This window comes from Geotrypetes seraphini, chromosome 8 (genome assembly GCF_902459505.1).
Source record: "Geotrypetes seraphini chromosome 8, aGeoSer1.1, whole genome shotgun sequence".
Classification (NCBI taxonomy): domain Eukaryota; kingdom Metazoa; phylum Chordata; class Amphibia; order Gymnophiona; family Dermophiidae; genus Geotrypetes; species Geotrypetes seraphini.
Window position 1 is genome coordinate 127315045 of NC_047091.1, and position 27510 is coordinate 127342554.

Sequence of the window (27510 nt, forward strand, 5' to 3'; positions counted from 1 at the left end):
CCGCTGTTCCGCGGCACACTAGTGTGCCGCGAGATGTTGCCTGGTGTGCCGTACGGTCAGGGCCGCCATCAGGGCAGTACCACCAGTCTAGGGAGAGGGGCGGTCCGCCCCACGTGGACATGAGAGAGCTAGACGGGGGACCCGCGGAGTTCAATGCATCTCTAGCCGCGAGTCTCGTCTTCTGTTCCTGCCTGCCCTGCAGCTAACATATAACCGATCGCAAGCGTTCCCCGATGTCAGCGCTGACGTCGGAGGGAGGGCTTAAGCAAAGCCTGCCCTCCGACGTCAGCGCTGACGTCGGAGAATACTTCCGTTCGGCTATTTGTGCGCGGCAGGGCAGGCAGGAAGCAGAAGACAAGCCTTGCGGCTTGAGCTTCGTTTTGCTGAGAAAGTTGCAAAGATGGGCTGGGAGGCAAACACGGAACACAAAAGGGGGGAGGGAGTGCGTTTTGGACACAAGGCATGAACTTGGGAGAGAGGAAGGGAGGGAAAGAGATGCTGAGGTGGGGGAGGGAATGCGTTTTTGGACACAGAAGAAATGGACTTGGGAGAGAGGAAGGGAGGGAAAGAGATGCTGAGGTGGGGGAGGGAATGCGTTTTTGGACACAGAAGAAATGGACTTGGGAGAGAGGAAGGGAGGGAATGAGTGTTTGGACACAGAAGGCATGGACTTTGGAGAGAGGAAGGGAGGGAAAGAGATGGTTATGTACACGGGGAATAGAAGAAAGGAGAATTTTTGGTCATAGGGAGGGAGTGAGGTATAGATAGTGGCATACCAGGGTGGGGGGGGCGGTCTGCCCCACCCCGGGTTTACGTCCCAAGGGGGTGCACAGCTGGCCACCCTCCAGTGTTGTCCCTAGGCCGGCAAACTGCGGCTCTTTAGCCACTTGAGTGCCACCGCCGCCAATGGTGTTGTTGGCGGTGGCAGCATTATAAAATACTTTCTTTGTGTTTATTTGATTCCTATTCAAGAGAATTACTTTATATATAGTCAATATAGGCACAGAGTTAAATTTTTTAACATTTTCTAATGGTGGTGTGCCTCGTGATTTTTTTCATGAAACAAGTGTGCCTTTGCCCAAAAAAGGTTGAAAAACACTGCCCTACTAGATCAGTCAGTAGTTACAAAAGAAAAACAGATGGGTTTCTCTCCCAAGAAGAAGGAAGATATTAAACCCATGCCATATGTAGATGATGGAATGGCCACAGGCAGATTATATCGTCTTTACTAATACTTTTGTGGTGGCAGCTAGTTACACACTTTAAAACTGTTAAGTGATAAAAATACAGAAACATCTAATAGTAGTGATATTGTTCCTACAACACCTGTAAGAAGTATGAGAGGTGGGAAATGGGTTTGGGTGCAAGGAATCATTTACAAGCAACCTAAGAGGGCAAGTAGTGAAGTACAATTAGATTATAATACTGAGGAGCATATTATAATATTAGGGCATAGGGGATTGTCAGATTTAAGTGCATTACAGAATTTAGAAGATTATGGAGAACAAACTACAGTCCCAGGATTAGGAAATGTAAAATCTCAACCATGCCAGTCAAAGCAGGTTTCTCAAGATTTAACTCAATCAGAATGACACCTTCATGTTCACCTGGAGAAGGAAGAACTAAAGAAGGAAGCAGAGACTGTGGAAGAAGAGGAGGAGGAGTGGAAAAGCTGTGATTGACATCTTCTGCAGTATACTCGTGAGCACAGATGGACAACCAGCATACCATCATTACTATACAGGAACTGGATTTATACTTTGTATGATGGGAACTATGGGTTTGCTGTGCTGTTTTTCTCTTGTTATAAATAAACAATTACAAAAAAAAAAAAAAATATGATGATGATCCCAGTTCTGGATGCTGCTATGTAGAAGATAGGGCTGGAAGTATAGCTTTGTCTTCTAGGAAAGGAAAAATTGGTCATCAGATGAAAGCAGCATCACTCAGGGTCTGACAGTCAAGCAACAACATTGCAATGACTAAGTTAAGTGCATTGGAAGGAAAATTAAAAGAAAAAACAGGGTATATACAAAAGGAAACGTATGATGCTGTAGTCCAATTAAGCTAGAATCTACCCAAAAATAAATGCTAAATTCCAATATAAAATCTGACTATATATTTAACAGTTCACATGTGTGTGAAATTTCTTCAGAAAATGAACTGCTGCATTCCTTATCATTTGAAACTGAACCTTGATCATTAACTGAATTTCTTCATGGACTGGAAAAGATACAATCAACAGGATTAGAGTTAAGTTGGACACTTACATGTTTCTCTGAGTAAAAAGACTGCTGTTAGCAGCTAGCTTATTTGCTTCAGACAATTCTGCTATTCTTTGTTCCAAGGATTTGATCTTTGATTCCATTGCATTTATCATCTGAAACAAAGTAAACACTATATTGCTGAGATTATGACAATAAATACGGTTTTCGGCCTCAGTGTTAAAACAGCCTTTCAGCCTAGTTCAGGGATTATCAACCCAGTCCTCGGAACACAGTGAGTCGGTCAGATTTCCAGAATATTCACAATGAGTATATGCACTACCTCCACTGTATGCAATTTACCTCATGCGTGTTCATTGCGAGTATCCTGAAATCCTGACTGTATAAATGTCCCTTGAAAACTGATAAGTGTGCTAAAAGAAAAATTTCACAATGTATACTGCCCCAAAGAATCTATGGATAGGATAAATTAGTCAATTTGTTTCACTACTCATATACATAGCAAAAGGGACAGGGGATGGGATTTCATATGCTGCCTTTCTATGCTTACAATCAAAGCAGTTTACATATAACACTCAAGTACTTATTTTGTAGCTGGGGAAAAGGTGAATTAAGTGACTTGCTCAGGGTCACGAGGAACTGCAGTGGGAATCAAACTCAGATCCCTTAGTTCTCAGGCTACTACATTAACCATTATGCTATAGAATCAGTGCATATAATTTCAATTGCAAACAGATGACTAAATGTTAATGATACATATATAATCAGGGACAGTTGAGTAGTTTAATAGCAGTGTTGTACACTCTAATGCAGTGGTGCTCAGTTCAACCCCAAATTAGACCTTTTGTTCCTTGAGGTAACTGATGCTTGGGATGTTCAGGGATTCAGAGTTATTACTCATGGGTGACACTTAGTAGCCAGATTTAGGGCCCAAGTTGAAAGTTCCAGAGAGAGCCCAGGAGCATGACCCCCTGTAGAAGACCGTCATAGTATATACCAGATTAGGAAAGAGAATAATATACACAAGTAGTTGCAAATGAAGGTTCTTGGTACCAGATCTCAACCTAGTTTTGACTGAGCTAAAAGTTCAGAGTCAGAAAGAAATTGAGTAAAAAAAATTGAGGGGAGAGGAAGGAGTGATTAAGAAAGAAAAATGAAACAAATGTAACCCAGCAATTTATGGATTCAAATTAAATTTCCTAAATATTTTTAATAGATTATAAAATCACTTTTACACCTAATTACTTTCCAAATAAAACAAAACAAAACACAGATATGGAATTTTTCTAAAAAAAAATCAAGAAGCAACTACTATAATAACTTGTGTTGAACCATAAATAATCAAAAAACCTATCTCCACAAGTTTGAATAAATAAATAAATACAAATATAAAATGTCCTAATAAAGTGCAAGAGTGCTTTTCAGGTACTGTAAAAATACCATAAAGTGCTCAGTCACCAACCAAAAAGTGCAGAAGTACCATTAATTGTACCAATGCTGGTTGTAATGAGGGACCATCATTGCACTATAAAGTCCCTCTTGCTGCCATCCCAAAAACAATATGTGTACTATAATATGCCATTAAACAAATTTACTATCTTTACTTATCTGATTCAGGCAGTAAAAACTCTAGATTGGAGGCAGATCAACAGCAATGGTACACCGTTGAAATCAATTCATTCAGTGCAGTGAGATATGAACGCTATAAATAACCCCCGTGTTCTGTTAGCAACTAGCCTCCCTTCGACTCGAGTTTCACAACAGCGTCGTCAGGAAGGGGGCATTATGCGGCCAAAGGACTTGCTGTAACCTCGAAGGGGGGAACAAATGAAGGAAGGAACAAAATAAATTTACTGTAGGGGCGTTTAATTTTCGAAAGACTATGATAAAATGAGGAAAATGGTTAAAAAGAAGCTAAAAGGATCAGTTGCAAAAGATAGGACTGTAAACCTGGTGTGGATGTTATTTAAAAATACTGTCGTAAAAGCCCAGACCAGATGTATTCCACGTATCAGCAAAGGTAGAAAGTAGAGCAAACGAGAGCCGGCGTGGTTAAAAGGTGAAGTGAAAGAGGCTATTGGAGCCAAAAAACATCCTTTAAAGAATGGAAAAAGAATCCGAATGAAGACAATAAGAAGAAACGCTTACAGATTATACAAAACACTGCCGTTAAGCTTATCTTCAAAGCAAAAAAATTCGATCATGTAACTCCACTCCTTAAGGAAGCTCATTGGCTTCCCGTTGCTCATAGAATCATCTATAAACTTAGCCTACTTACTTTCAAATCTTTATCTTTTAAAACTCCAGCCTTTATCTATAATCTTCTAATCCCTTACATAACGAATAGGACTCTCAGATCAACAGATCAACATCTGTTAACAATTCCATCTCTTAAAATTATAAATACACGACGTCAATACATTTTCTCTGTTACCGCACCACAAACCTGGAATTCATTACCTTACTATCTAAGACAAGAATCTAACCTAGAAAAATTTAAAAGTAATCTGAAATCTTTTTTATTTATTGATGCCTTTATAAGTCAACAATAATTTCACGATAAAATAACTTCAAGAATAGGTTTTTCCCCCAGCCTTATGTACTTTCCCTAAATGTTTTACCCCTCTTTTTATGAAAATGTAACTTCATTCCCTCCCTTACCATAATTGTTTCTAGTATTGTTAAATAAGTTTTGTCTGTTTTGTCCACATTCTTAATCTGTATTATTTTAATTTGTAATTTTTACTTTGTACATCGCTTTGAATTTAGATAAAGCGATTAAACAAATCCAAATAAACTTGAAACTTGAAACTTGAAACTTGAAACACAAGCACTGGCAAGTTAGATGCAAAAGCATTGATAAAGACAGCTAAGAAAGAATATGAAGAGAAACTTGCAAAAGAGGCAAAAACTCATAGCAACTTTTTTAGGTACATCAGAAACAGAAAACCTGTGAAAGAATCTGTGGGACCGTAGGATGATCAAGGAGCGATAGGGGTACTCAGGGAGGATAAGACCATAGCGGAAAGACTGAATGAATTCTTTGCTTCGGTCTTTACTGAAAAAGGTGTAAGAGATCTACCTGAACCGGAAATGGTTTTCAAGGGTGATGATACGGAGGAACTGAAAGAAATATTAGTGAATCTGGAAGTTGTACTGAGCCAAATCGACGTTAAAAAGTGATAAATCACCAGAACCGGATGGTATACATCCCAGAGTACTAAAATAACTCACACATGAAATTGCTGACCTGCTGTTAGTGATCTGTAACCTGTTGCTAAAATCATCTGTAGTACCTGAAGATTGGAGGGTGGTCAATGTTACGCTGATTTTTTAAAAGGGCTCCAGGGGAGATCCGGGAAATTACAGACTGGTAAGCCTCACTTCAGTGCTGGGCAAAATGGTAGAAACGATTATAAAAAATAAAATTGTGGAACACGTAGACAAATATGATTTAATGAGATGGAGTCAGCATGGGTTCAGCTGAGGGAGATCTTGCCTCACAAATTTGCTTGACTTCTTTAAAGGTGCAAATAAACATGTGGATAAAGGTGAGCCAGTTGATATAGTGTATCTAGATTTTCAGAAAGCTTTTGATAAAGTTCCTCACGAAAGGCTCCTGAGAAAATTAAAGAGGCAAAGTTCAGTTGTGGATTAGGAATTGGTTATCAGATAGAAAACAGAGGGTAGGGTTAAATGGTCATTTTTCTCAATGGAGGAGAGTAAACAGTGGAGTGTTGCAGGGGTCTGTACTGGGACCGGTGCTATTTAACTTATTTATAAATGATCTGGAAATTGGAACAACGAGTGAGGTGATTTGCAGATGACACTAAACTGTTGTTAAAACGCATGCGGATTGTGAAAAATTGCTGACGGACCTTAGGAAATTGGAAGACAGGGCAGATGAAATTTAATGTGGACAAATGCAAAGGGATGCACATTGGGAAGAATAACCTGAATCACAGTTACCAATGCTAAGGTCCACCTTGGGGGTTAGCACCCAAGAAAAGGATCTGGGTATCATTATAGACAATACGATCGCATGAGTCGCTGTTAATTAATCTTAAACGTCGTATAGGGACCTGTACGCTCCGACATGTTTGCCAAAGGCTTTTTCAAGAAGAATTCCCCTTGCAGTATTGATCCGCTGCATCCCGACCAAGCCTCTAAAGTGCTAAGATCTTATACACGAATACAGGATGTCCGGTGCGGTACTTGGAGAGACCCCCCAGGAAAGAGACACATGCTCTTCAACATATTTATAAACGATCTGGAAATTGGTACGAGCGAGGTGATTAAATTTGCAGACGACACGAAGTTATTCAGAGTAGTGAAGACGCAGGTGGATTGCGAAGATCTGCAATGTAACATAAACACGCTCGAGAAATGGGCAGCGACATGGCAAGTAAGGTTTAATGTGGATAAGTGTAAGGTGATGCATGTCGGTAACAAAAATCTTATACACGAATACAGGATGTCCAGTGTGGTACTTGGAGAGACCCCCCCAGGAAAGAGACTTAAGAGTAGTGGTTGACAAGTCGATGAAGCCCTCTGTGCAATGTACAGCGGCAGCGAAAAGGGCAAACAGAAAGCCCAGTTACTTACCGTAACAGTTGTTATCCAGGGACACCAGGCAGCTATTCTCACATATGGGTGATGTCATCCACGGAGCCCGGATGCGGACAGCCTCACAAGCAGACTTCCTTGTAGAAACTCAGAAGTTTCGAATCTGCTGCACTGCGCATGCACGAATGCCTTCCCACCCAGCACAGGGCGAGTCTCCTCAGTTCAGATAGCTAGCAGAGAAGCCAACCAGGGGAGGTAGGTAGGTTGCGAGAATAGCTGCCTGCTGTCCCTGGATAACAACTATTACGGTAACCAACTGTACTTTATCCCAGGACAAGCAGGCAGCCTATTCTCACATATGAGTGACCTCCAAGCTAACCATAATGGGAAGGTGGGAGTGTTGGCAACTTAGGAGAACAGATTTTGTAACACTCTCTGGCCAAAATGGCCATTCCGTCTAGAGAAAACATCCAGACAATAATGAGAAGTGAATGTATAAACCGAGGACCAAGTGGCAGTTTTGCAAATTTCCTCAATAGGAGTGGAAAGCTGAGGAAAGCTACTGAAGCCGCCATTGCTCTGACTTTGTGGGCTGTGACTCAACTCTGTAGATGCAATCCAGCCTGGGCATAGCAGAAAGAGATACAAGCAGCCATCCAGTTGGAGATGGTATGCTTAGAAATTGGATGTCCCAACTTGTTCGGATCGAAGGAGACAAAAAGTTGAGAAGCAGATCTGTGTGGTTTGGTGCATTCCAGGTAGAAGGCCAAAGCACGTTTACAGTCCAGAGTATGAAGAGCTGATTCTTCAGGATGAAAATGAGGCCTTGGAAAAAACACTGGAAGTACAATAGATTGATTGAGATGAAATTCTGAAACCACTTTAGGCAAGAATTTAGGATGAGTACGAAGGAAAACTTTGTCATTATGGAAAACAGTGAAAGGTGGATCAGTAACTAAAGCTTGCAGCTCACTGACTCTTCGAGCAGATGTGAGGGCAATGAGAAACACCACTTTCCAAGTGAGATATTTCAGATGAGCTGCAGACATTTGTTCAAATGGAGGCTTCATCAATTGAGCAAGAACATTGAGATCCCAAACCACTGGAGGTGGTTTGAGAGGAGGTTTGACATTGAAAAGTCCTTTCATAAATTTGGAAACCACCGGATGAGCAGAGAGGGGTTTCCCTTCAATAGGCTGGTGGAAAGCAGCAATTGCACTGAGTTGGACTCAGATCGATGTAGACTTGAGGCCAGAGTTGGATAAGTGCAAAAGATAATCCAGAACAGAAGAAAAGGAGGAATCTTGAGGCTTCTTATCATGAGAGATGCACCACGTAGAAAATCTAGTCCATTTTTGGTGGTAGCATTGTCTAGTGGCAGGCTTTCTAGAAGCCTCTAAAATGTCTCGTACAGGTTGAGAAAACTGAAGAGGAGTTTGGTTGAGAGGTACCAAGCTGTCAGGTGCAGAGACTGCAGGTTGGGATGAAGTAGAAATCCTTGACTCTGTGTAAGCAGGGATGGAAAAACTGGTAGAAGGTATGGCTCCCTGCTGCTGAGTTGAAGTAGAAGGGAGTACCAAGGTTGTCTCGGCCACCGAGGAGCTATCAGAATCATGGTGGCATGATCGTTCTTCAACTTGACTAGAGTCTTGAGAATGAGAGGGAATGGAGGGAATGCATAGAGGAAGAGATTCATCCATTCCAGTAGAATAGCATCTGCCTCGAGGCGATGAGGGGAATATATCCTAGAGCAGAACTTAGACAGTTTGTGGTTGTGGGGAGATGCAAATAGATCTATCTGAGGAGTTCCCCACTGAGAAAAAATGTGATGAAGAGGCGAGGAATTGAGTGTTCATTCATGAGGTTGCAGAAGACGACTCAATTTGTCCGCCAAATAGTTTTTGCTCCTTGGATGTAGACAGCTTTCAGGAAGGTGTTGTGGAGGATTGCCCAGTCCCAAATCTTCAGAGCTTCTTGACAAAGGGAGAGAGATCCCATTCCTCCATGCTTGTTGACATAGTACATGGCGACTTGGTTGTCCGTCTGAATGAGGATTACTTGGTCGTTAAGAAGATGTTAAAAAGCTTTAAGAGCATTGAAGATCGCTCTGAGTTCCAACAGATTGATGTGACACTGACTTGAGTACGGAGACCGTCGAGGTGAGCCTCCCAAGCGTAGGTCGAGGAATCTGTCGTGAGGACCTTCTGATGAGGTGGCGTCTGAAACAGTAAACCTCTGGAGAGATTGGAAGACAGCATCCACCAGCGGAGAGACTGTCTCAACGAAGGAGTGACTGTAATATGTCGAGAGAGTGGTTCGCAAGCCTGCGTCCACTGAGATGCCAGAGTCCACTGAGGAATTCTGAGGTGAAGTCTGGCAAAAGGAGTCACGTGAACTGTGGAAGGCCATGTGACCGTGAGAGTGAAGAGCGGGAAGACACTTTGTGACAGAGTTGAAGAAGAGCATCCAGACATTGTTGAGGAAGGATTGCTCTGAGTTGGATAATGTCCAGAACAACCCCGATGAACTGTAGTTTCTGAGAGGGTTGAAGCTGGATTTGGGAAAGTTGATTTCAAATCCCAAGCTTTGTAGGAACCATGTAGTCCATTGAGTCGCTATAATAACCACCCTAAGATGCTGAATCTTTGATGAGCCAGTCGTCTAGGTAGGAAAACACCTGCAGATCATGGTTCCTTAGAGCTACTGCTACCACTACTAGGCACTTGGTGAACACTCTGGGAGATGATGCCAGGCCAAAGGTAGCACTCTGTACTGATAATGTAGATTCCCCACCCAAACTCTGAGGTACTGACGGGAGGCCAGATGAATGGGAATGTGAGTGTAAGCCTCCTTGAGATCTAGAGAACATAACATATCGTTCTGATCTAGAAGGGGGTAAAGGGACGTCAGGGTCAGCATGCAAAATTTTTCTTTGACTAAAAATTTGTTGAGAGCCCTGAAATCCAGAATGGGTCGCAGATCACCCATTTTCTTCGGAACTAGGAAGTAACGGGAGTAAAAACCCCTGCTCTGCTGTTCCAAAGGAATTTCCTCAATGGCACGGACATGAAGCAGAGCTTGGGCTTCCTGAAGAAGAAGGGTGGTCTGGGATGGATTGGAAGGATACTCTCTTGGAGGAAGCTCTGGTGGAACCTGAGTGAAATGAAGAGAGTATCCTTCTCGGATTATTGACAACACCCAGAGGTCGGATGTAATAGTCTCCTATCGATGGTAAAAATGATGGAGACGACCTCCTATGGGGGGAAGGGAGGACAGAGACAGAATGATGGAGGTTATGATCTGTTTGAGACAGTCAAAAAGGCACTACCATTCACACAGCAGGGCTAGGGACATAGATTTTAAACCTATTCCTAGGAATAGGGAGGAAGGCTATTGCCCTAGTGTCCACCGGGGGAGCCAGAGAGAAATCCAGGTGAGAGCAGGCTCAGTCAGAGCAGGGCGTGGCTCCCCTCTTGAAAAGTCTATGGATCTCAGTAAACTGTTAGGGAGGAAGCTCAGGGCTCTCCCTAAGGAAGAGGTGATTGGCTCCAGTGAGGGTAATGCCTGTGACCCAATGGAGGTGGAGTAATCTGGATCCACTCCAGAGTGTGTAGTTCCAGACCAAGAGGTGCCCGTGGAACTTCAGGAAGAGCTTGTTCTTGAAGATGTATTTGCAGCACCTGAACAGATGGCAGTAGGCTTAGCTGCCATTTGCAAAGACTGAGCAGAAACTGTGTTTGTTTGGAGAACTGTGAGTTTCTGTTTTGCTTTCTGGCTGAGGTTGGCTGTTTTTTTTTATTCAGCCCGTTTCACTGACTGCCAGAACTGTAGGGTTTTTGCTTTACTGATTTGTTCTCAGCTCATTTTGGTAGGAAGCTGAGAGTGTCTGTTTTTGGGGAGAAGTTTGCCACCAACTGGGAGGGATTTTAGAAAGCTGGTTTTTTTTGCTTTTCTGAAGGCAAACTTTAGGCACTTCTCCTAATCCCAGCAGTGCTGTATGATAGCTGGAGGCTTTCTCATTTGAGACTGTGTGAATGTTGGATTATTGCAGCAGTGGAACTGAATTTACATGAGACCTGCTGTGTACAGGCTTGGGGAGAAGCTTTATTGAAAAGAAGCTGTTTGGAGGGTAAAACTACAGTGAGGATTAAGTGGTTTGTGTGGAGAAATCCTGGGTTTTCCTCTGAAATTTTGTTTTGCAAATTATCTTGTGTTTTTGCTTGGCCATTTTGTTTTTCTTTTCTTGAAGCATTCTGACATTAAATTATCTTTGGGAACTGAAACCTGGAACTTTGTGGATTGTTTTTTTTTTAATGTGTATTATTGCAGTCCCTGCAGGGTGACTCCTTTCTGGGTCACACGCTCGTACAATTTTGGGCTGTAGCCACTAGGGGCACTAAAGAGTCCTGCTTTGAGGCTCTGGTGGTGGCTACATGGCATATATCTGAAAAAAGACCACATTGAAATCAAACTCAATAATAATAAAAAAATATATATATATATAAAACCAAGTGCCCTAGACAGGATGAAGCCAAGGAAGGACCAATAAAAAAGAAAGGAAACTTAGAAATGTCCAACAAACCTAAATAAAGACCCCCACATGACAGCAACAGGACTTACACAATTGAAAACAGAAAATACTGGCAGAAAATGCCAGACAGATGAAGTAGACATGCGCTGATGGTGAGAACCATGAAAGTGAGACCATTACACTCCATGGAAAAGTGGCAGTTAGCTACATCTTGCCCAACAGTGGCAGGTGAGAAGCACATGCAGGTGCTGTGAACTCTCTCAAAAATTTTGTTTTCAAAGCTGGAGAGCTGTTCCTGCACAGGGTTCTACTGCATGATGTCAGCCACCTATGAGAATGTACCATTGTGCTTATCTTTGGAGAATCCCATTTACTTCTGCCCTTTTTCACCTCCTGCTCAGCCAGTTATAGACGTTCCCAAGCTTACAATATTCACAATGTAGATAGGTGCTAAATGGCACTAATCTTTTCTGTTTTATATTTGAAAGAGCCAAAACCTTTGCATAATTTTGATACTGGAGGTCAGGTTTTCACCATGAAATTTGCTAACTATAATGAAAATAATTTAAGGAGAGCAAAAGGTGTCTCTGTATGAGCAGTGCCTCTCTCTCTCCATCTACCCAGAAATTCTATAAATGAAAAATTCAACTTGCCAGAGACATAGAAGCCACAATTGAAATCCATATGTAGGATTAATTAGGTCTTTTACATAGTAGTTCTCAGTGCTAAATAAGGCCATCAAGTTCATCTCAGTGAAAAGAAACCTACCGCTTTCTGCTCATTAAGACTATGGTTTTTTTCACGCGCTTCTTCTTCATATTTTATTCGTAGAGTCTCAAGTGATTCTTTATCAGAAAGGTCCTTTTTCATCTGAGCTTCTAGCACCTGAAGAAAAAAATAATAATTACAGTACATTAAATTATCAAAGCAACCAGAGAGGTATTGCCTATCACAAGTGATATGAATCAGTACAAAAATAACAACAGAAATAAAATGGTTACTTACCTGTAGCAGGTGTTTTCTGAGGACAGCAGGCTCCCATGTGGGAGAGAAAATCCAATGTAGCCTGCTTGGGAACACTCTCCAACTTATTTACACAAACCTCTGAGTGTTGTATCCTGCTGTCTTCAAAGAACACCTGTTAAAGGTAAGTAAACTGCTTTCTCTGAGGACAAGCAGAGTCCATGTGAGATTTCCTAACTACAGGCTGCCTAAAAAAAATAGGGAATATTGCAAAAACAAATAATTTTTCCTTTCCATTTTTAAAAGCAGCTTCGAACTGAATTAAATGGGTCTATGTTGACATAATTGGGTTCTAAATTTCAAATTCTGTCTGACCTGTCAAACAGTAATGAGATGTAGATGAGTGGATTAAAGCCCATGTTGCAGTTCTGCAAATTTTCTCTATGAAGACTTGACCTCAAATGGGCTACCTATGCAGCCATAGTTCTAACATTATGAGCTATATCATCTCCCTCATCTGTATCATCTCAGCCTAGGAATACATGAAGGAAATGCAGTCTAATAGCCAATTAGAGTGTGCTCACCAATGGCAGCAATTCATCCTGCTTGTGTAAAGAAAAGAACTAAAACCAAATAGTTGGGTGGACTTTCTATGAGCTTTAAATCTGCTCTAAATAGAAGTCTAAAGCTCTCTTGCAGTTCAAAATGTGCAGTGCACTTCTTTTGATAGGATTGCCTGGTTCTTTATGCATGGTACCTTAACCAGAGAAGGTATTGGAGGAGAGTTTTATCTTGCATATGCTTGCTATTTAAAAATCCCTTATCGGGAGATCACATGATACAGTGAGGAGAACGGACGTGAGTTCTGCAGCTCCCAGGCCCTCATAAGCACATTCTCTGACTACTTACTTGTCCCAGCGATTTGAAGTTCTTTAGTCTCCCCTTTTCAGCGGTCAGCTTATTGACCACTTTGTGTCCAAATCGGGGGAGGGGGGGCAGTCAATCCGGCAGAACGGCAGCTAAACCTAAAGAAAAAAGCGCAGCCGGTGGACGACATCATGGCGGAGGTGGGCCCATCTAACATGGCGGAGTTTACTGATAATCAACTGAGGCAGCTTACCTTGGCGGTAACGGCTGCTTTGGCCCCGCCGATGGAAAAATTGTCGAGCCAAATGCAGCATTTGGAGACTCTGCTGGGGGACACAGTAACTCGCACCACTGAGCTAGAGACGAGAGTCTTGGCAGCAGAAGACTCTAATCAGGCCCTGAGTGATCATCTAACTCAGTTGGAGCAGCGCTTGGCGGCTAGTGAAGAACACGTGGAGGATCTGGAAAACCGCTCTAGACAGGACAACCTCCGGTTTGTGGGGGTCCCGGAGACATTGTCGGATCGTCAGCTGGGCTCAACATTTAAAGATTGGCTTGCCACTAAATTCCCATTGCCTGCTGGCATGGGCTCCATCTGTCAGGAAAGAATACATTGAGTGGGACGCCCGGAGACAGAGCGGCAGAGGTCCAGGGTTGTAGTGGCAAAGTTGCACAATTATCTCCACAAGGTAGAAATCCTTAAGCAATACCGGCTTTGGAGGGATGCTCTTAAGTATGGTGATGCACCTATTCACATTTTTCAGGATTACTCTGTGGCCCTCCAAGCATGGCGTCGGAAGTTTCAACCTTTATGCACGGCCTTGGCAGCAAAGCAGATCAGATTTCTGTTTCTCTATCCGGCAGTCCTCAAGATTCATGATAGGAAGTTGCAGGCGGTAGAATTGTAACGTGCCATTTGGTCTAGTAAGGTGGGTATGGCACCAGGTCCAGATGGATTCTCAGGGGAATTTTACTGGATGCTGGAGTCCCATCTCTGTGGCCTTTGTTGGCTTATTATAACGGTGCTGTAATGTCAGTGGCTTTTCCACGCTATGCAAATGACGCCTCTATAGCTCTGCTTCTTAAATCAGGTAACCCCCTTATCTTCCCAGATCTTATCGTCCCATCTCACTGATTAATGTTGACCTCAAACTTTTTTTTCGGATTTTGGCGGACCGCCTACTCCCTTTTATTCCGACTTTGATTCACGTGGATCAGGTGGGCTTTGTTCCTGGGAGGCAATCGGTGCTGAAAGTTCGTAAAATTCTCTTGGCCCTTGCTCATGCTCAACAGGTTTAGATGCCCACCTTGCTGGTTAGTCTAGATGCGGCTAAGGCATTTGATAATGTTTCGTGGTCCTATCTTTTTCATACTTTGAACTATATCGGGATCTCGGGCTTCTATCGTGCAGCCTTTGCTTCTTTGTATCAAGGCCTAACTGCTTCTCTAGTAGCTAATGGAACACTTTCTGACCCATTTCCTATTAGACGTGGAATACGTCAGGGGTGCCCCCTCTCCCCCCTGCTTTTTATCCTTACTTTGCAACCTCTCTTATGTACTCTCCGCCAATTTGAGGAGGTGCGCGGACTGATGATAACGTGTTAGGTACTCAAAACTTTGGCTTTTGCAGATGACTTAATGCTTATTCTCACGAGTCCTGCTCGCTCTCTAGGGGCTGCCTTGGATCTAACAGCAGAATATGGTTTTTACTCGGGTCTCGCCATTAATTTAGATAAATCGGTGGCTTTGCCGTCTCATTCTTCTATTCGTACTTCGTGGGAGGGCATCTTCCCTTTACAGTGGGCTGACAAAGCCATTAAATACTTGGGTATACACATCCCTGCTGATCTTTCCACTTTATACGCTTCTAATGTGTCTCCTTTATTGCATTCTTTGGCAGTTAAATTGAGATTATGGCAGGATCACCCTCTTTCCCTTTTAGGGTGGGTGGCACTTCTTAATATGATCGTGCTTCCTACTTGGTTAGGCATCTTTCAGGGGCTGCCTCTGTATTTGCTCGCGGTTTCAACAGAGGGCGGCAAGGGGGTTAATCTTTTTATTTCATCTGGTGCAGGACGATGGCTCCATGCAGTCTTTTCCATCATTGTGTCAGGTTCATGGCCTTACTGCTGCTGATAACTTTGTTTTTATGCAGATTGCACATTATGTGGCCTCTTTGAACAAGACCAATTTGAATTCTGCTCGTCAGGATTTATTGTCCACAGCCTTGGCTCCCAGATGAAAGTTCTCCTCAAGTTCCATCATAGACACTTGAAAGATGAGACTCCCTTGCCGGATTTTCCTAAGCTCCGGGCAGCTTGGTCTCAGAATTTGACCATGGTGCTTCCAAAGGATATCATATCCCGTGCTGTAGCCCGGTTACCTGCTTTGAGAAAGTATGTGTACTTTTGGGAAATGCAATATAAATTGTTATTTCAAAGTTATGTATCACCTCACAGGGACTATTGTGCTAAGTATCGGCCCACAGCCTTGTGTGATAAATGTGGGTATCTGACTGCTACTTTGGGACACATGTTGTGGTCTTGCCCGGTTGTTCAAGCTTATTGGACAGGACTCTTTACCGTCTGTAGAAGATAGCTCTCTGCCGCCCTTCCCTGCAGTGTGAGCCTGTGGTTTTAACCTGCGGGTTTAAAGCAGGGCTGCACTACGGCATATTCCGTTCGGAACAGAACAGAACATGTCATAGTGCAGCCCTGCTTTAAACCTGCGGGTTAAAACCATGGACTCGCAAGTAACCAGCAACTGAAAAGGTTTAGGAAGAGCAAGTTACATTCCCCCCCACCCCCACCCTGACCTTCAGCCCTTCCTTCCTTTCCTTTTATTTTTGGCTTGAGGAGTCATGTGATGCCATGAACAGGGACAGACGCGTTTCAGCCCTGCTCTGGGATCCTCTGGCATCATCGCCCTTAATTTGGGCTTACTTTGTGGTCTTACCCCCGGAATTACTTACCTGCCTTGATTGGTTCTATGGACAGATATTTAACTTTGCCACCTAGTCCGGTGATGACTGCGAGGTGGGCAAAGAAAGATTGTGTAAAACCCTTGGAGGAAAAGATGGCGGAGAGGCCTGCTGGTGGTATGGTTACCCAGTTTTCCGAGTCACCGCTAGTGGATCTGACCTCGGATATGGTAACGGCCTTGGAGCCGCGCTTTGAACAACTTTCGGGGCATATGTCCCATTTAAAGCAACTGTTAACCGACATCACTCATTGGACTACGGAGTTGGAAGCCAGAGTCTCTACTATGGAGGATGAGTCTCGTGGCCTGCAAGCTGAATTGCAGGCATTACAGACCCTGACCCGAGCTCAAGCTGATAAATTAGATTAACTTGAAAACCGATCTCAACGTGGAAATATGCGCATTCTTGGCTTACCTGAATCTATTTCTGAGTGGGCCCTTCTTGGCGACATTGAACACTGGATTCAGCACACGTTCATTTTTGCCTCGGGTTTGGGCATGATGCGCTTGGAGCGGGCGTCTAGAGGGGGAGATTTGTCCACGGTTAGTGGTTGTGAAATTTCACAACTACCTCCATAAAGCAGAAGTTATGCAGCAATATAAATCCAAGCGTGGAGAGATGAAATATGAAGATCATCAGGTTCGATTATTTGAGGATTATTTTGCAGCTCTCCTGGATAAACGCAGGCCATTTCATCCGGTTTGTTCCAAGTTGGTCGAGAGGAAGCTTAAATTCATGTTCTTGTATCCAGCCATATTAAATATCTTTTCTGAAGGACAGTGGATTATTTTTGATTCTCCTAAGAAGGCACAAGATTTTCTTAATTCTTTATCAGGGAGAGAGCAGCAACTACATGACTGTGCTATTGCTTATGGACAGCTGTTTGTCATGGGAAAGGCTAATGTTTAGCATGGTTTTTTGGTACTTTCCATTTTTGTATCTGTCTCTTGTGACTGGGCTTGGTGGTTTGTATGGTTCTGGGGTTCTTTGTGCTGGTGGTGCCGGGGTTCCCTGTAGCACCATAGCGTGACTCCGCATTCACCTCTGACAGATTTGGTCAGGATGGGTGCAGTGTGGGGACTGTATTATGGAGGATAGGGATCAGGTGGGATTGTTATTGTATGCGGGTTATTGGGGAGTGTATGGGAATTTGTTTGGGATGGTTTATTTTGGTGGGGATCTTGTATTTCTTTTTTTGTTGGTTTTTTTTATTTGTTTGGGCATGGATGTGGTGTGGGAGTGAGTGCTGTGGCTCCTTTTTTGGAGGTCCCTTGTTAATTCTTTGCTGGGTTTCTCAGACAGGGGCTGGGGTCTGGGAGATCTTATCTTATTTTTACTTGACTGTGTTGTCCCTTATTTTCTTTTGTTCTAATTATCTGTGACAAAGTCTCATAATATTCTCAGGTTAGCATCTTGGAATGTCTCAGGAATTAATTCCCCTATCAAACGATCAAAAATTTTAGCTCACTTGAATCGCAAAGCAGTTGATATTGCCTGTTTAGTAGAAACTAAATTGTCTGCTTTGGAGCATGCCAAATTAAGTAGAGATTGGGTAGGACAGGTGTTTTTTGGGTTTTTTTTGCCTCTAATCAATTTAAAAAAGGAAGTGGGATGGCAGTCCTGATTCGAAAGCATCTCCCTTGTCAAGTCCATTGCCTTGCTACTGATCCTTATGGAGGATTCTTATTGTTACGCATAAAGTGTCATAATAAGACTTGGTATCTTCTTGTTTTCTATGCCCTCAATGTGTATGAGCACGCCTTTTTCCAAAAACTGATTGGCTTGGCTTGGTGTCCCCTTATTTGGGGGCATCCCTTGTAGTGGCAGGGGATTTTAATCTTGTGTTGGATCCTCGCCTGTTGTATTGGTGGAGAAACTAAGGTCTAACTCTTCTCAACTGCTGTAGTGTGTGGCAAATGACTTTTGAACTAGGTTGTTATGATTTTCAAATGTCAGTGAGCTATCTAGGGTGACTCCCAGGAACCGGGAGGATTTCTCAATACTGAGGTAAACTCCGTTTCCAAGTGTGATAGAGGGTGGAATCAAGTGTGTCTGTAGCCCAAAACAAAATAAAACTGCAGAGCAATGTACAAGATGCAGGCAATGTTTATTTCAATAAACAATTTGTTGCGCACAAATAAACCACCCAAGCCATAATAGTTTCGTTTTTTCAACATTTAGTTTCAGGTGATTGTGGACATGTGGGCAAGTCTGGTCACTCTGCTCCTTCTAGTCACAGGCCTTTCTGGTCACTTGGATCTTGCCGGTCATTATGGTTACCTAATTGGGTTCCTAGCATAGGTAGTATTAATTCCCACCCCCTTTGATAATTAGAGTGAGACCCTGGGTCAGCTGAACTATTCCCCTTTTCTGGGCCAAAAGGGACTGAAATTTGGCAGCTAAAATTTAATGCTAAGAAATGCAAGGTCATGCATTTGGGCTGCAAAAACCAAAGGGAACGGTACAGTTTAGGGGGGTGAAGAACTTATGTGCACGACGGAAGAGCGAGACTTGGGTGTGATTGTATGTGATTATCTTAAGGTGGCCAAACAGGTTGAAAAGCTGACGGCAAAAGCTATAAGGATGCTAGGTTGCATAGCGAGAGGTATAACTAGTAGGAAAAAGGAGGTATTGATGCCTCTGTATAAGACTCTGGTGAGACCGAACCCTGTGGCACTCCACTCATGATGCTTTTCCATTCCGAGTATTGTCCATTTACCCCCACTCCTATCCGCCAACGTGAGTATTTCACCCTCAATTCCATGGCTCGCAATTTTTCAAAGTAGTTGTTCATGCGGGACCTTGTCAAACGCCTTCTGAAAATCCAGATATACAATGTCGACCGGGTCACCCTTGTCTATCTGCCTGTTTACTCCCTCGAAGAAGTGCAGCAAGTTCGTCAAGCAAGATCTTCCTTTCCTGAAGCCGTGCTGGCTGGTCCTCATCAGATTGTGTCCGTCTAGATCAGGGGTAGGGGACTCCGGTCCTCGAGAGCCGTATTCCAGTTGGGTTTTCAGGATTTCTCCAATGAATATGCATGAGATCTATTTGCATGCACTGCTTTCATGCATATTCGTTGGGGAAATCCTGAAAACCCGACTGTAATACGGCTCTCGAGGACCGGAATTCCCTACCCCTGGTCTAGATTAACAATGATGCGGTCCTTTATCAGTGCCTCTACCATCTTTCCCGGTACCGAGGTCAGACTCACAGTCTGTAGTTTCCCGGTTCTGCCCTCGAAACTTTCTTGAAGATCAGCATAACATTTGCCACTTTCCAGTCTTCCGGAACCCTTCCCGATTTGATCTACAGATTAGCTATTAGTTGGAGTTCAGCTATAGGCCCTTTCAGTTCCTTGATTACCCTCAGACGGATGCCATCCAGTCCTGGGGATTTATCGATTTTAAGCCTATCAATCTGCCTGCATACCTCTAATAGACTGACCATCAACCCTCTCAGTTTCCTGTCTTCGTTTCCTGCATATAGCCTGTCAGCTTCCAGTATGTTGCGTATATCCTCTTCGGTAAATACAGATGCAAAAAGTGTGTTTAGTTTGTCATGCGATTGCTTTGTCCTCCTTTAGCACGCTCTTTATTCCATGGTCATCCAACGGTCTTGTCACTTCTTTCACAGGTCGTTTCCCCTTAATATATCGAAAAAAATGGCTTGAAGTTTTTCGCCTCCTTGGCTATTTTTTCCTCGTAGTCTCTTTTGGCCCCTCTTACCACCTTATGGCACCTGCTTTGATGTTGTTTGTGCTTTTTCCAGTTTTCATCCGTTTTTGACCTTTTCCATTCTTAAACGAAGTCTTCTTGTCTCTTATCGCTTCCATCACTGCTATAGTGAGCCACGCCGATTCCTTGTTCTTTTTCCTCTTGGATCCCTTCTTGATACTTCAGAGACTGTGTCCTTAAAAAGGGACCATGCTTGCTGTAGCGATTTTACAGTGCTTATCCTCTTCTTAATCTTCTTCCCCACCATGAGTCTCATTGCTTCATAATTTCCTTTTCGGAAATTCAGTCCCATGGCCGTCGTTCTGGATCGATGTTCTGCCCATGTCCAGGTTGAAGTGGATCATATTGTGATCACTGCTTCCCAGCTTTCCTTCTACTTCTACACCTTGCGCCATTTAGAATTAAGTCCAGAATTACATTTCCTCTCGTATTTTACTTGACGAGTTGTTCCAGGAAGTAATTGCTGACAGCATCCAGGAACTTTGTCTCCCTACTGCAGCCGGAGGTGCCTAGGTTCCAGTCTATCCCCAGATAATTGAAGTCACCCATGATAACTGCATTGCCTCCCTTGCAGTTGCATTTAATCTCGTCCATCATTTCTCCATCAGTTTCTTCAGACTACCCTGGGGGTCGGTAGTAAGTGTCGATCTTCGTTTCCGTTCCATTTATTCCTGGAATTTGGCCTTATTTTTCATTTCCAGCGTGTTCTCTCTGGTAGACTCAGTTCCCTCTTTGCTGTATAGGGCAATCCCACCACCTTGTTTACCTACTCTGTCTCTACAGTATAGCTTGCATCCCGGTAGCACAATGTTCCAGACGTTTTCCTCATTCCACCATGTTTCCGTGATGCCGATGATGTCAAGATTATCTTTTTGTGCCATAGCTTCCAATTCCCCCATCTTATTCCTTAGGCTCCTTGCGTTCGTATACATACACTTGAGTTTGCGGCCTGTTACTTTCTTGCATTTCCTTCCCTCTTGTGTCCCTTTCGATCCGTAAGGATTTCTGTCTTGCCTAGGATCCGGTGAGTCTTCCCCATTATCTTCCTGCACGGTATCCTCTGGGTATACCATTTCCCAAACCATCGACTCTTGGTCGACTGTCAGCTTTCCCTGTCTTCCTAGTTTAAAACTTCTCAATTTCTCTCTTGATGTTGCTTGCAGATAGCCTCATTCCGTCTCCGCTGAGGTGGAGTCCATCCTTCTTGTATAGCTTGCTCTCCCCCCGGAACGTCGTCCAGTTGCGCACAAAGTGGAATCCTTCTTCCTCACACCAGCACCTCATCCACACGTTGACTGCTTGAAGCTCCGTCTGCCTCTTCTCGTTGGCCCTGGGTACCAGCAAGATCTCTGAGAACACTATCCTCAGCGTTCTGGTATTCAGCTTCCCTCCTAACATCCAGAACTGGTCCTTCATTCCTTCTCTGCTGTAGTTCCTGTTACTCATGTTGTTTATCCCCACGTGGATCACCATCATCATATCTTCCTCTTCCACGCTGTTGATGATCCTGTCAATGCAGCTCATTATATCTTCTATCTTGGCTCTGTGTAGGCAGGTCACCAGCCAATCCTGTCTTCCACCCATTATGTGGCTGTCGACTTGTCGACAGTGCAGTGGAGTCCCCCACGACGATCGCTAACCTCTCTATCTTCTCTTGTCTCTCCAGCCAAAGGTCCATGTCCTCTGTGCACTTCCATTTTCCCTCATCCTGGCGTTGGCTTGCACCGGACTCATCTTCCTGTGGGTTCTCTCCGCTGCTTCCAGGTCTCGCTGCTGTGTCACCCATTTCTTCCTTGTGGTTGTTCTCACTCACTGTAGGTGTATCTTGAAGTTCCACTGTTGCTGGTGATTCTCCACAGTCTCCCTGTATGCCTCCTCGATGAACTTCTCTAACTCCCGGACTTCTTCCTCAATGGTTTTCTCTTTCTTGACGTTTTCTGCCTGTCTTCCTCCTCCACTGCGCGAAGTGCTTCTAGTTCCAGTATTCTGCCTTCCAGGAGTCTGACTTGTTTCTTCAGGCCTTCCAGTTCCTTGCACCGAGTGCATACATAAGACTGCCTCCCAGAGGGGAGGTAGTCATACATATAGCAAACAGTATAGAAAACTGGGTAGCTCAACATCCTGCTTCTGTCTCCTGCTGCTGTCCTCTCGCCGGTCTACTGTCTGAATTGGCTTCTCCCTGTTTCCTTATGTAGCGCCCTTGGTGTTACTGTGAGGTCCCTCTCCTGATTTTAAACCTGCTACCCTTGCTTTCTTGCTTGTTGCTTGTGTGTCCTCTGTGTCTGCTGTGGTTGCCCTCTGCTCTTCTTTACAGGGACTCGTCCCTTCTTAAGGCCCTTCTTAAGGCGCTCTCGCTAAGGTGAGCGCCTTTAACGCTCGCCTTTGACGCACACCGAATGGCTGAGTGCCATTGACCCCTACCCTTTTAAGGAGGAGCTCTGGTGGATGACATCGGGGGGCCGAGCTACCTCTCGCCGATGCCCCTTGCTCTCTCCTGCCTCTTCTTTCCCTCTCCTGCGCTTTTCTCTCCTTCTGCTTCTCCTTTCCTGCTTGCCTGCCCAAGCCTGATTAACAGCTGTTGGCCCTTCCCCTTTTAAGGAGGAGCTCTGGTGGATGATGGCAGGGGTAGGCGGAGCTACCTCTTGCCGATGCCCCTTGTTCTCTCCTGCCTCTTCTTTTCCTCTCCTGTTCTCTCCTGTGCTTTTCTCTCCTTTTGCTTCTCCTTTCCTGCTTGCCTGCCCAAGCCTGATTAACTCAGCTCCATTGGCCCCTCCCCTTTTAAGGAGGAGCTCCAGTGGATGATGTCAGGGGTAGGCGGAGCTACCTCTTGCCGATGCCCCTTGCTCTCTCCTGCCTCTTCTTCCCCTCTCCTGTGCTCTTCTCTCCTTCTGCTTCTCTCACCTTCATTTGAAAGGAAACTGCAATAAGAGGGCATAGGATAAAGTTAAGAGGTGATAGGCTCCGGAGTAATTTGAGGAAATACTTTTTTACGGAAAGGGTGGTAAGATGCGTGGAACAGTCTCCTGGAAGAGGTGGTGGAAACAGAGATTGTGTCTGAATTCAAGAGGGCCTTGGATATGCACATGAGATCTCTCAGAGAGAGAGAGATAATGGTTACTGCTGATGGGCAGACTAGATGGGCCATTTAGCCTTTATCTGCCATCATGTTTCTATGTTTTTTAGCCTTCCTTTTAGTAGGTCCCATTCCCTTCCCCCTTTTTTGGACTATACAATAGGGTTATTTCCCTGTATGACAAATACCTTCTGCTCTATACAAATTAATATGCAGATGGGTTGCTAATATGGCTTCCTGGTTACTTCTCAAGCCCAGGTTATGTTTCATATGATTCTCTTTAAGTACCCTCTTTTCCTTTTCCCAGGCTCAGGCCCCCTGTGACCGGACATATACCCCATCACCTGTCACATACCTTCCCCCTCAGCTCAAACATATGTGGTTGAGAATTTGGTGTGTATGGTCCTACCTCACAGAACTGAAAGTCAGGGTTAAGCTGGGCCTTCCCAGCTCTGTGCTCTACCCTGAAATTATAGGCTTGTAACATTAGGCACCAGTACATTAGGCATGATATAGTTGAATTTGCATCTCCTAAAGAGACAAGGGAAATAGAATGAATTCAAGGATTGGTATGGTGTTAGAAGAAACAATTTCTGTCCCACTATCTTGCTGCTTCTGTCTTTAACAAGGAAGGACAGGGATTCATCATCTTTGTCAAGTCTCTGTGATAAATAGATGCAGAAGTAAATCATAGGCTAAGGCTGGATTTCTGAATTTTTTGATTATACAGTATGTAAAAAGATAGACATAGGAAATCAGGCAATTACTAAGGACATCAGCAGCAGCTACATTTTACATCAAAAAAATGTTTACCCCTCACCCCACCCCCATCAAGAGGGGAGAGAGAAAAATCAGCTAAAAAAATCCCAAAGAAATCGAAGAGAGAAAATTATTTTAATTAACAGGGCTATTATCTTATCAGACCTCCTTACTTAATCCCTAAAGGTCATTGGTTCTAATGCTTTTAACTAGAAAACTCTCCAACTGCTTAAGATCTACAACAAGTAAGCATTTCAGTGCAAGGACCCCAGACATTTGCAAGGAAATTTTAGAAAAAAAAATATAACACCTAAGACCTAGATTTTCTTCAAATCTTTGTGAATCAGTGGACCAGCTACGTTAGGAAAAATCTCAATCTTAACACCACAGAATAAAGAATATTTATTTCTGAAGTATGCTCTCAGAACAAAGATGTTATCCTTTTCACAAGAAAAGGAAACCAGGAGGGTGCACCTAGAAGCATCATGGATTTGATACACAGCTTTTCTGTGGTACAACCAAAGCAGTTTTTGTATATTATCCTATTGAAAGGTCACTTTGGGCAGCCAAAAAACCTAGAGACTTGAAGAAGGCACAGATAGTTTATTAGCATACATATGCGACTCCTGAGCTCCAAGCTGGCTTCAGAAGTGCCGAAAACAGGACGTTACAGAGATATTTATACATTCTTCTGGCTATACAACTGAATTCTAGAAAAAAATTTTCACGTGTTACTTCTCTTAACAATCATTGGTCCTCAGCTCACACTAGCAGGTCACTAGCAAGTCACTTATCTAGGCTCTGCAGTCTTTCTGTTGCATGTCGTTTATGCTGAGATAGCCATAAGAAGTTAGAATGTCCAAGCTAACACCCAGTTCAGGAAGGCTAGAACATGAGATAAGTTAGGTCTGCAGCTAAATATAATTCAGCATTTTATTAAAGAGAAAACTTAGTTCAACACTTAGGAAAACCAGACCCAGACTCCTTCAGTACTTGGAAAACTAGTCCCAGACTCCTTCAGTCCCCCCTTTTAGGCTAGTCAAATGAAGGAGAAAGGAGACGAGCCTGATAAGTTCAAGAAGGAGGAAGGTCAGGATCAGTTGTAGGGACTGGTAGATACTTGGGAAGCGCCAGGGCCATAGCAGCAGTGGAACGGTCAACAGCAGAGTCAACAGTTCGGTGGAGCAGCTTTATGGCTATGGGGACTACACAGGGCAGGCAGCAAAGGAGCAGAGAAGACAGGGTGGTACCCAGCAAGGTGGTCTTTATTGCTGAACCAGAGGGCAATCAGGAGCCGAAGATACCAGAGATCCAGTCTGAAGTAAGGCCACGCCAGGTCTGGACAGAAACATGAGCCAATTTGGTGATACGATCCACAATGTCCTCAATCACTTTACTCAAGTTCAAGGCAGCAGTTGGAGAGGTTGAATTTATCACAGGCACCACCCTCTATCTAGAGTTAGGCAGTTCTGATAGATAGCAGTGTGCATTTTAGCATTCGCTCTGCCAATGGTACTCAAAGCTTGAGTGGTCTCATTAGTTATCAGTTCGAGTACAGCTTGTAGACAAATAATGCAGGTGTCATCTTCGGCCCATGTGGCAGGTCCGTAAACAGCAATGATCCATTCTGCAGGACAGTCATCACCCCATTCAACTATTTTAAGGGAATTGGTGGAAGTACACCGCTTTTGGCGACCCCTGGTGTTGAATACAGGGGTTCCCAGGTGTTCACCATCGGCCAGCGGTAACAGGAAGAAGCTGGGACGGATCATGCAAAGTACACATATATCAGTCTAGTTAGCAGGCAACCAAGAGTAGACAAACAGATCACAGAGCCAATATCAACTATCAGGAGCTGATCATCATTTACAGGAAGTTCCATTTAGCAGTGTCTGAAGGGCGCTGAAGACAGTGGGAAGCAACAATGGATATTCGCAAGGCCCATCGTGAAGGTCGTGGACCTGACGTAAAAGTGAGATTCTATGAAATCAGGTTTAACATGTCCAGCTGCTTTGCCTCCCATGGCCACTGTTCTCCCATACCAGTCCCTCCTCATACAAAACAATTGCTAACATTAAGAGTCTGACCTATAGTTTCAACAAACTGTATAAACAGATTTCTAGTGATTACAGGATATCAGCATCTGGGGAAACACCACAGAGTGATGGACAGGAGCACATGAGCCGGATACAATACGGACATATACATCAGTACCTGGTCTCACCTTTTACCATCAATATACAATGCCATGCAGTCTCTGGCCTTCTGGACTTGGACATTGGCATTCCAGTTATGTGGGTCAGTGAAAACCATGGGATTACAATAGCCTGTAGTACACAAGGGGCCGGAGCTAGGACCTAAAGTAAGGGAGGCAGAGGGGGTATTGGCTGGGTATTTATGAGGGTTCTTGTAGGTGGCCCAGGAGACACATTCCTATAAAGGACAGGCTCCATCATTAGTGAAGGTTTCCTTATAGGGGCAGTTCTTAAAGGCATCAGGTTATACAGACATATATACTTAGCACATTTGGTATAATAACACTGTCAATCTAGGGAGCCACACAAAACTGTATTAGGGGCAAAACCATGACCCTGGGTAACATCAAATAGCACACATGTATCAAAATACAAACACCGGGTAAGTGGGGTCTACAATAAGAGTCTGGTTGATAAGTGGACCCTCAACATTATCAATGCAGATTTCCGCCCACTTTTAAACTTCATCACCAGTAGGTTGGAAACAGAAAATACCCTCTGATGTTTGACACTTTCTGTACTTAATTCCATCATGCAAACAAACATCAGGCAAAGGGGCTAGGGGCACTTATTAAGTACAATAGGACAGAAATACAGAAGAAAGAAGCATAAGGCAGTGAGGGCAACACAAATATCAGATATATATAAGACAAAAGGTGCCTACAATGCTAACATAAGAAGTTCATTTTTCTTTCAGGCACAACTTAGAAAACTTCAAACAGTTATACTCAAGACACTTGCTAAAGGCAGTGGTGAACCACAGGCAGTCAATTAAACTCAAACACTTATAAAGGATTATATTCAGAACACCTGCTAAGTACAGTGGTAAATATTCAGAACTTTTGAGGTCTTAGAAAACTTCAGCTGAAGATCCATATTGTAGTGGAACCAAGTTTCGTGTCCGGACACCTTGACAACTGTAAGAGAAGAAATTAGGACAGTAAAAGGACCTATCCACCTAGGTTTCAGGGGGGTCTGACTTCCAAGTTTTAGCCATACTGTATTTCCAGGGACATACCCATGAACTTGTGTAGCTATCGGTAGTGGGGCCCTTTCCAGGACCCATTTGTGGAACTCTGGAAGGGCTTTACCTAAGGATTAGACCTGACTCTGGAGGATATCTGATCCCAGAGTAGCAAAAGAACCAGGGCCTGGGTTCATAATGGGTGGTGGCCGGCCAAATATGAGCTGAAACGGGGACAGTCCAGTGAGTTTTGACAAGGTACACCTGATCTGAAAAGAACAGAAGGCAACAGGACAGGCCAGGGCAGATTAGTTTCTTCAATTAGTTTCGTTTCTTTCAGCTCTGGGGGTGGTAAGCAGCATATAATTTCTATTTAATTTGGAGGGCCTGATCAGTTTGTTGGACAACATTGGTAATGAAAGCAGGGCCATTGTCACTGCCTATAGAATCAGGGAGACCAAAGCACGGAATTATTCAGGAGGTGTTTGGTTACGTCCCTGGCACATTCAGTGACGACTAGGAGGTGACTGAGGAAACGAGAGATGGGCATGTGGGTGAAGTCTACAGACAGAACCTGCATCGGATATGTTCCA

General features: G+C 43.8%; 1 protein-coding gene across 1 annotated transcript in view; it reads right to left on the reverse strand.

Annotated features, from left to right (window-relative positions):
• Positions 1 to 27510, reverse strand: part of CIT (citron rho-interacting serine/threonine kinase) — a 702016-nt gene that overhangs the window by 456419 nt on the left and 218087 nt on the right. The window contains 2 exon segments of the mRNA XM_033956569.1: positions 2271 to 2380; positions 12091 to 12207. Of these exon segments, the coding sequence (XP_033812460.1) occupies positions 2271 to 2380; positions 12091 to 12207 (227 nt within the window).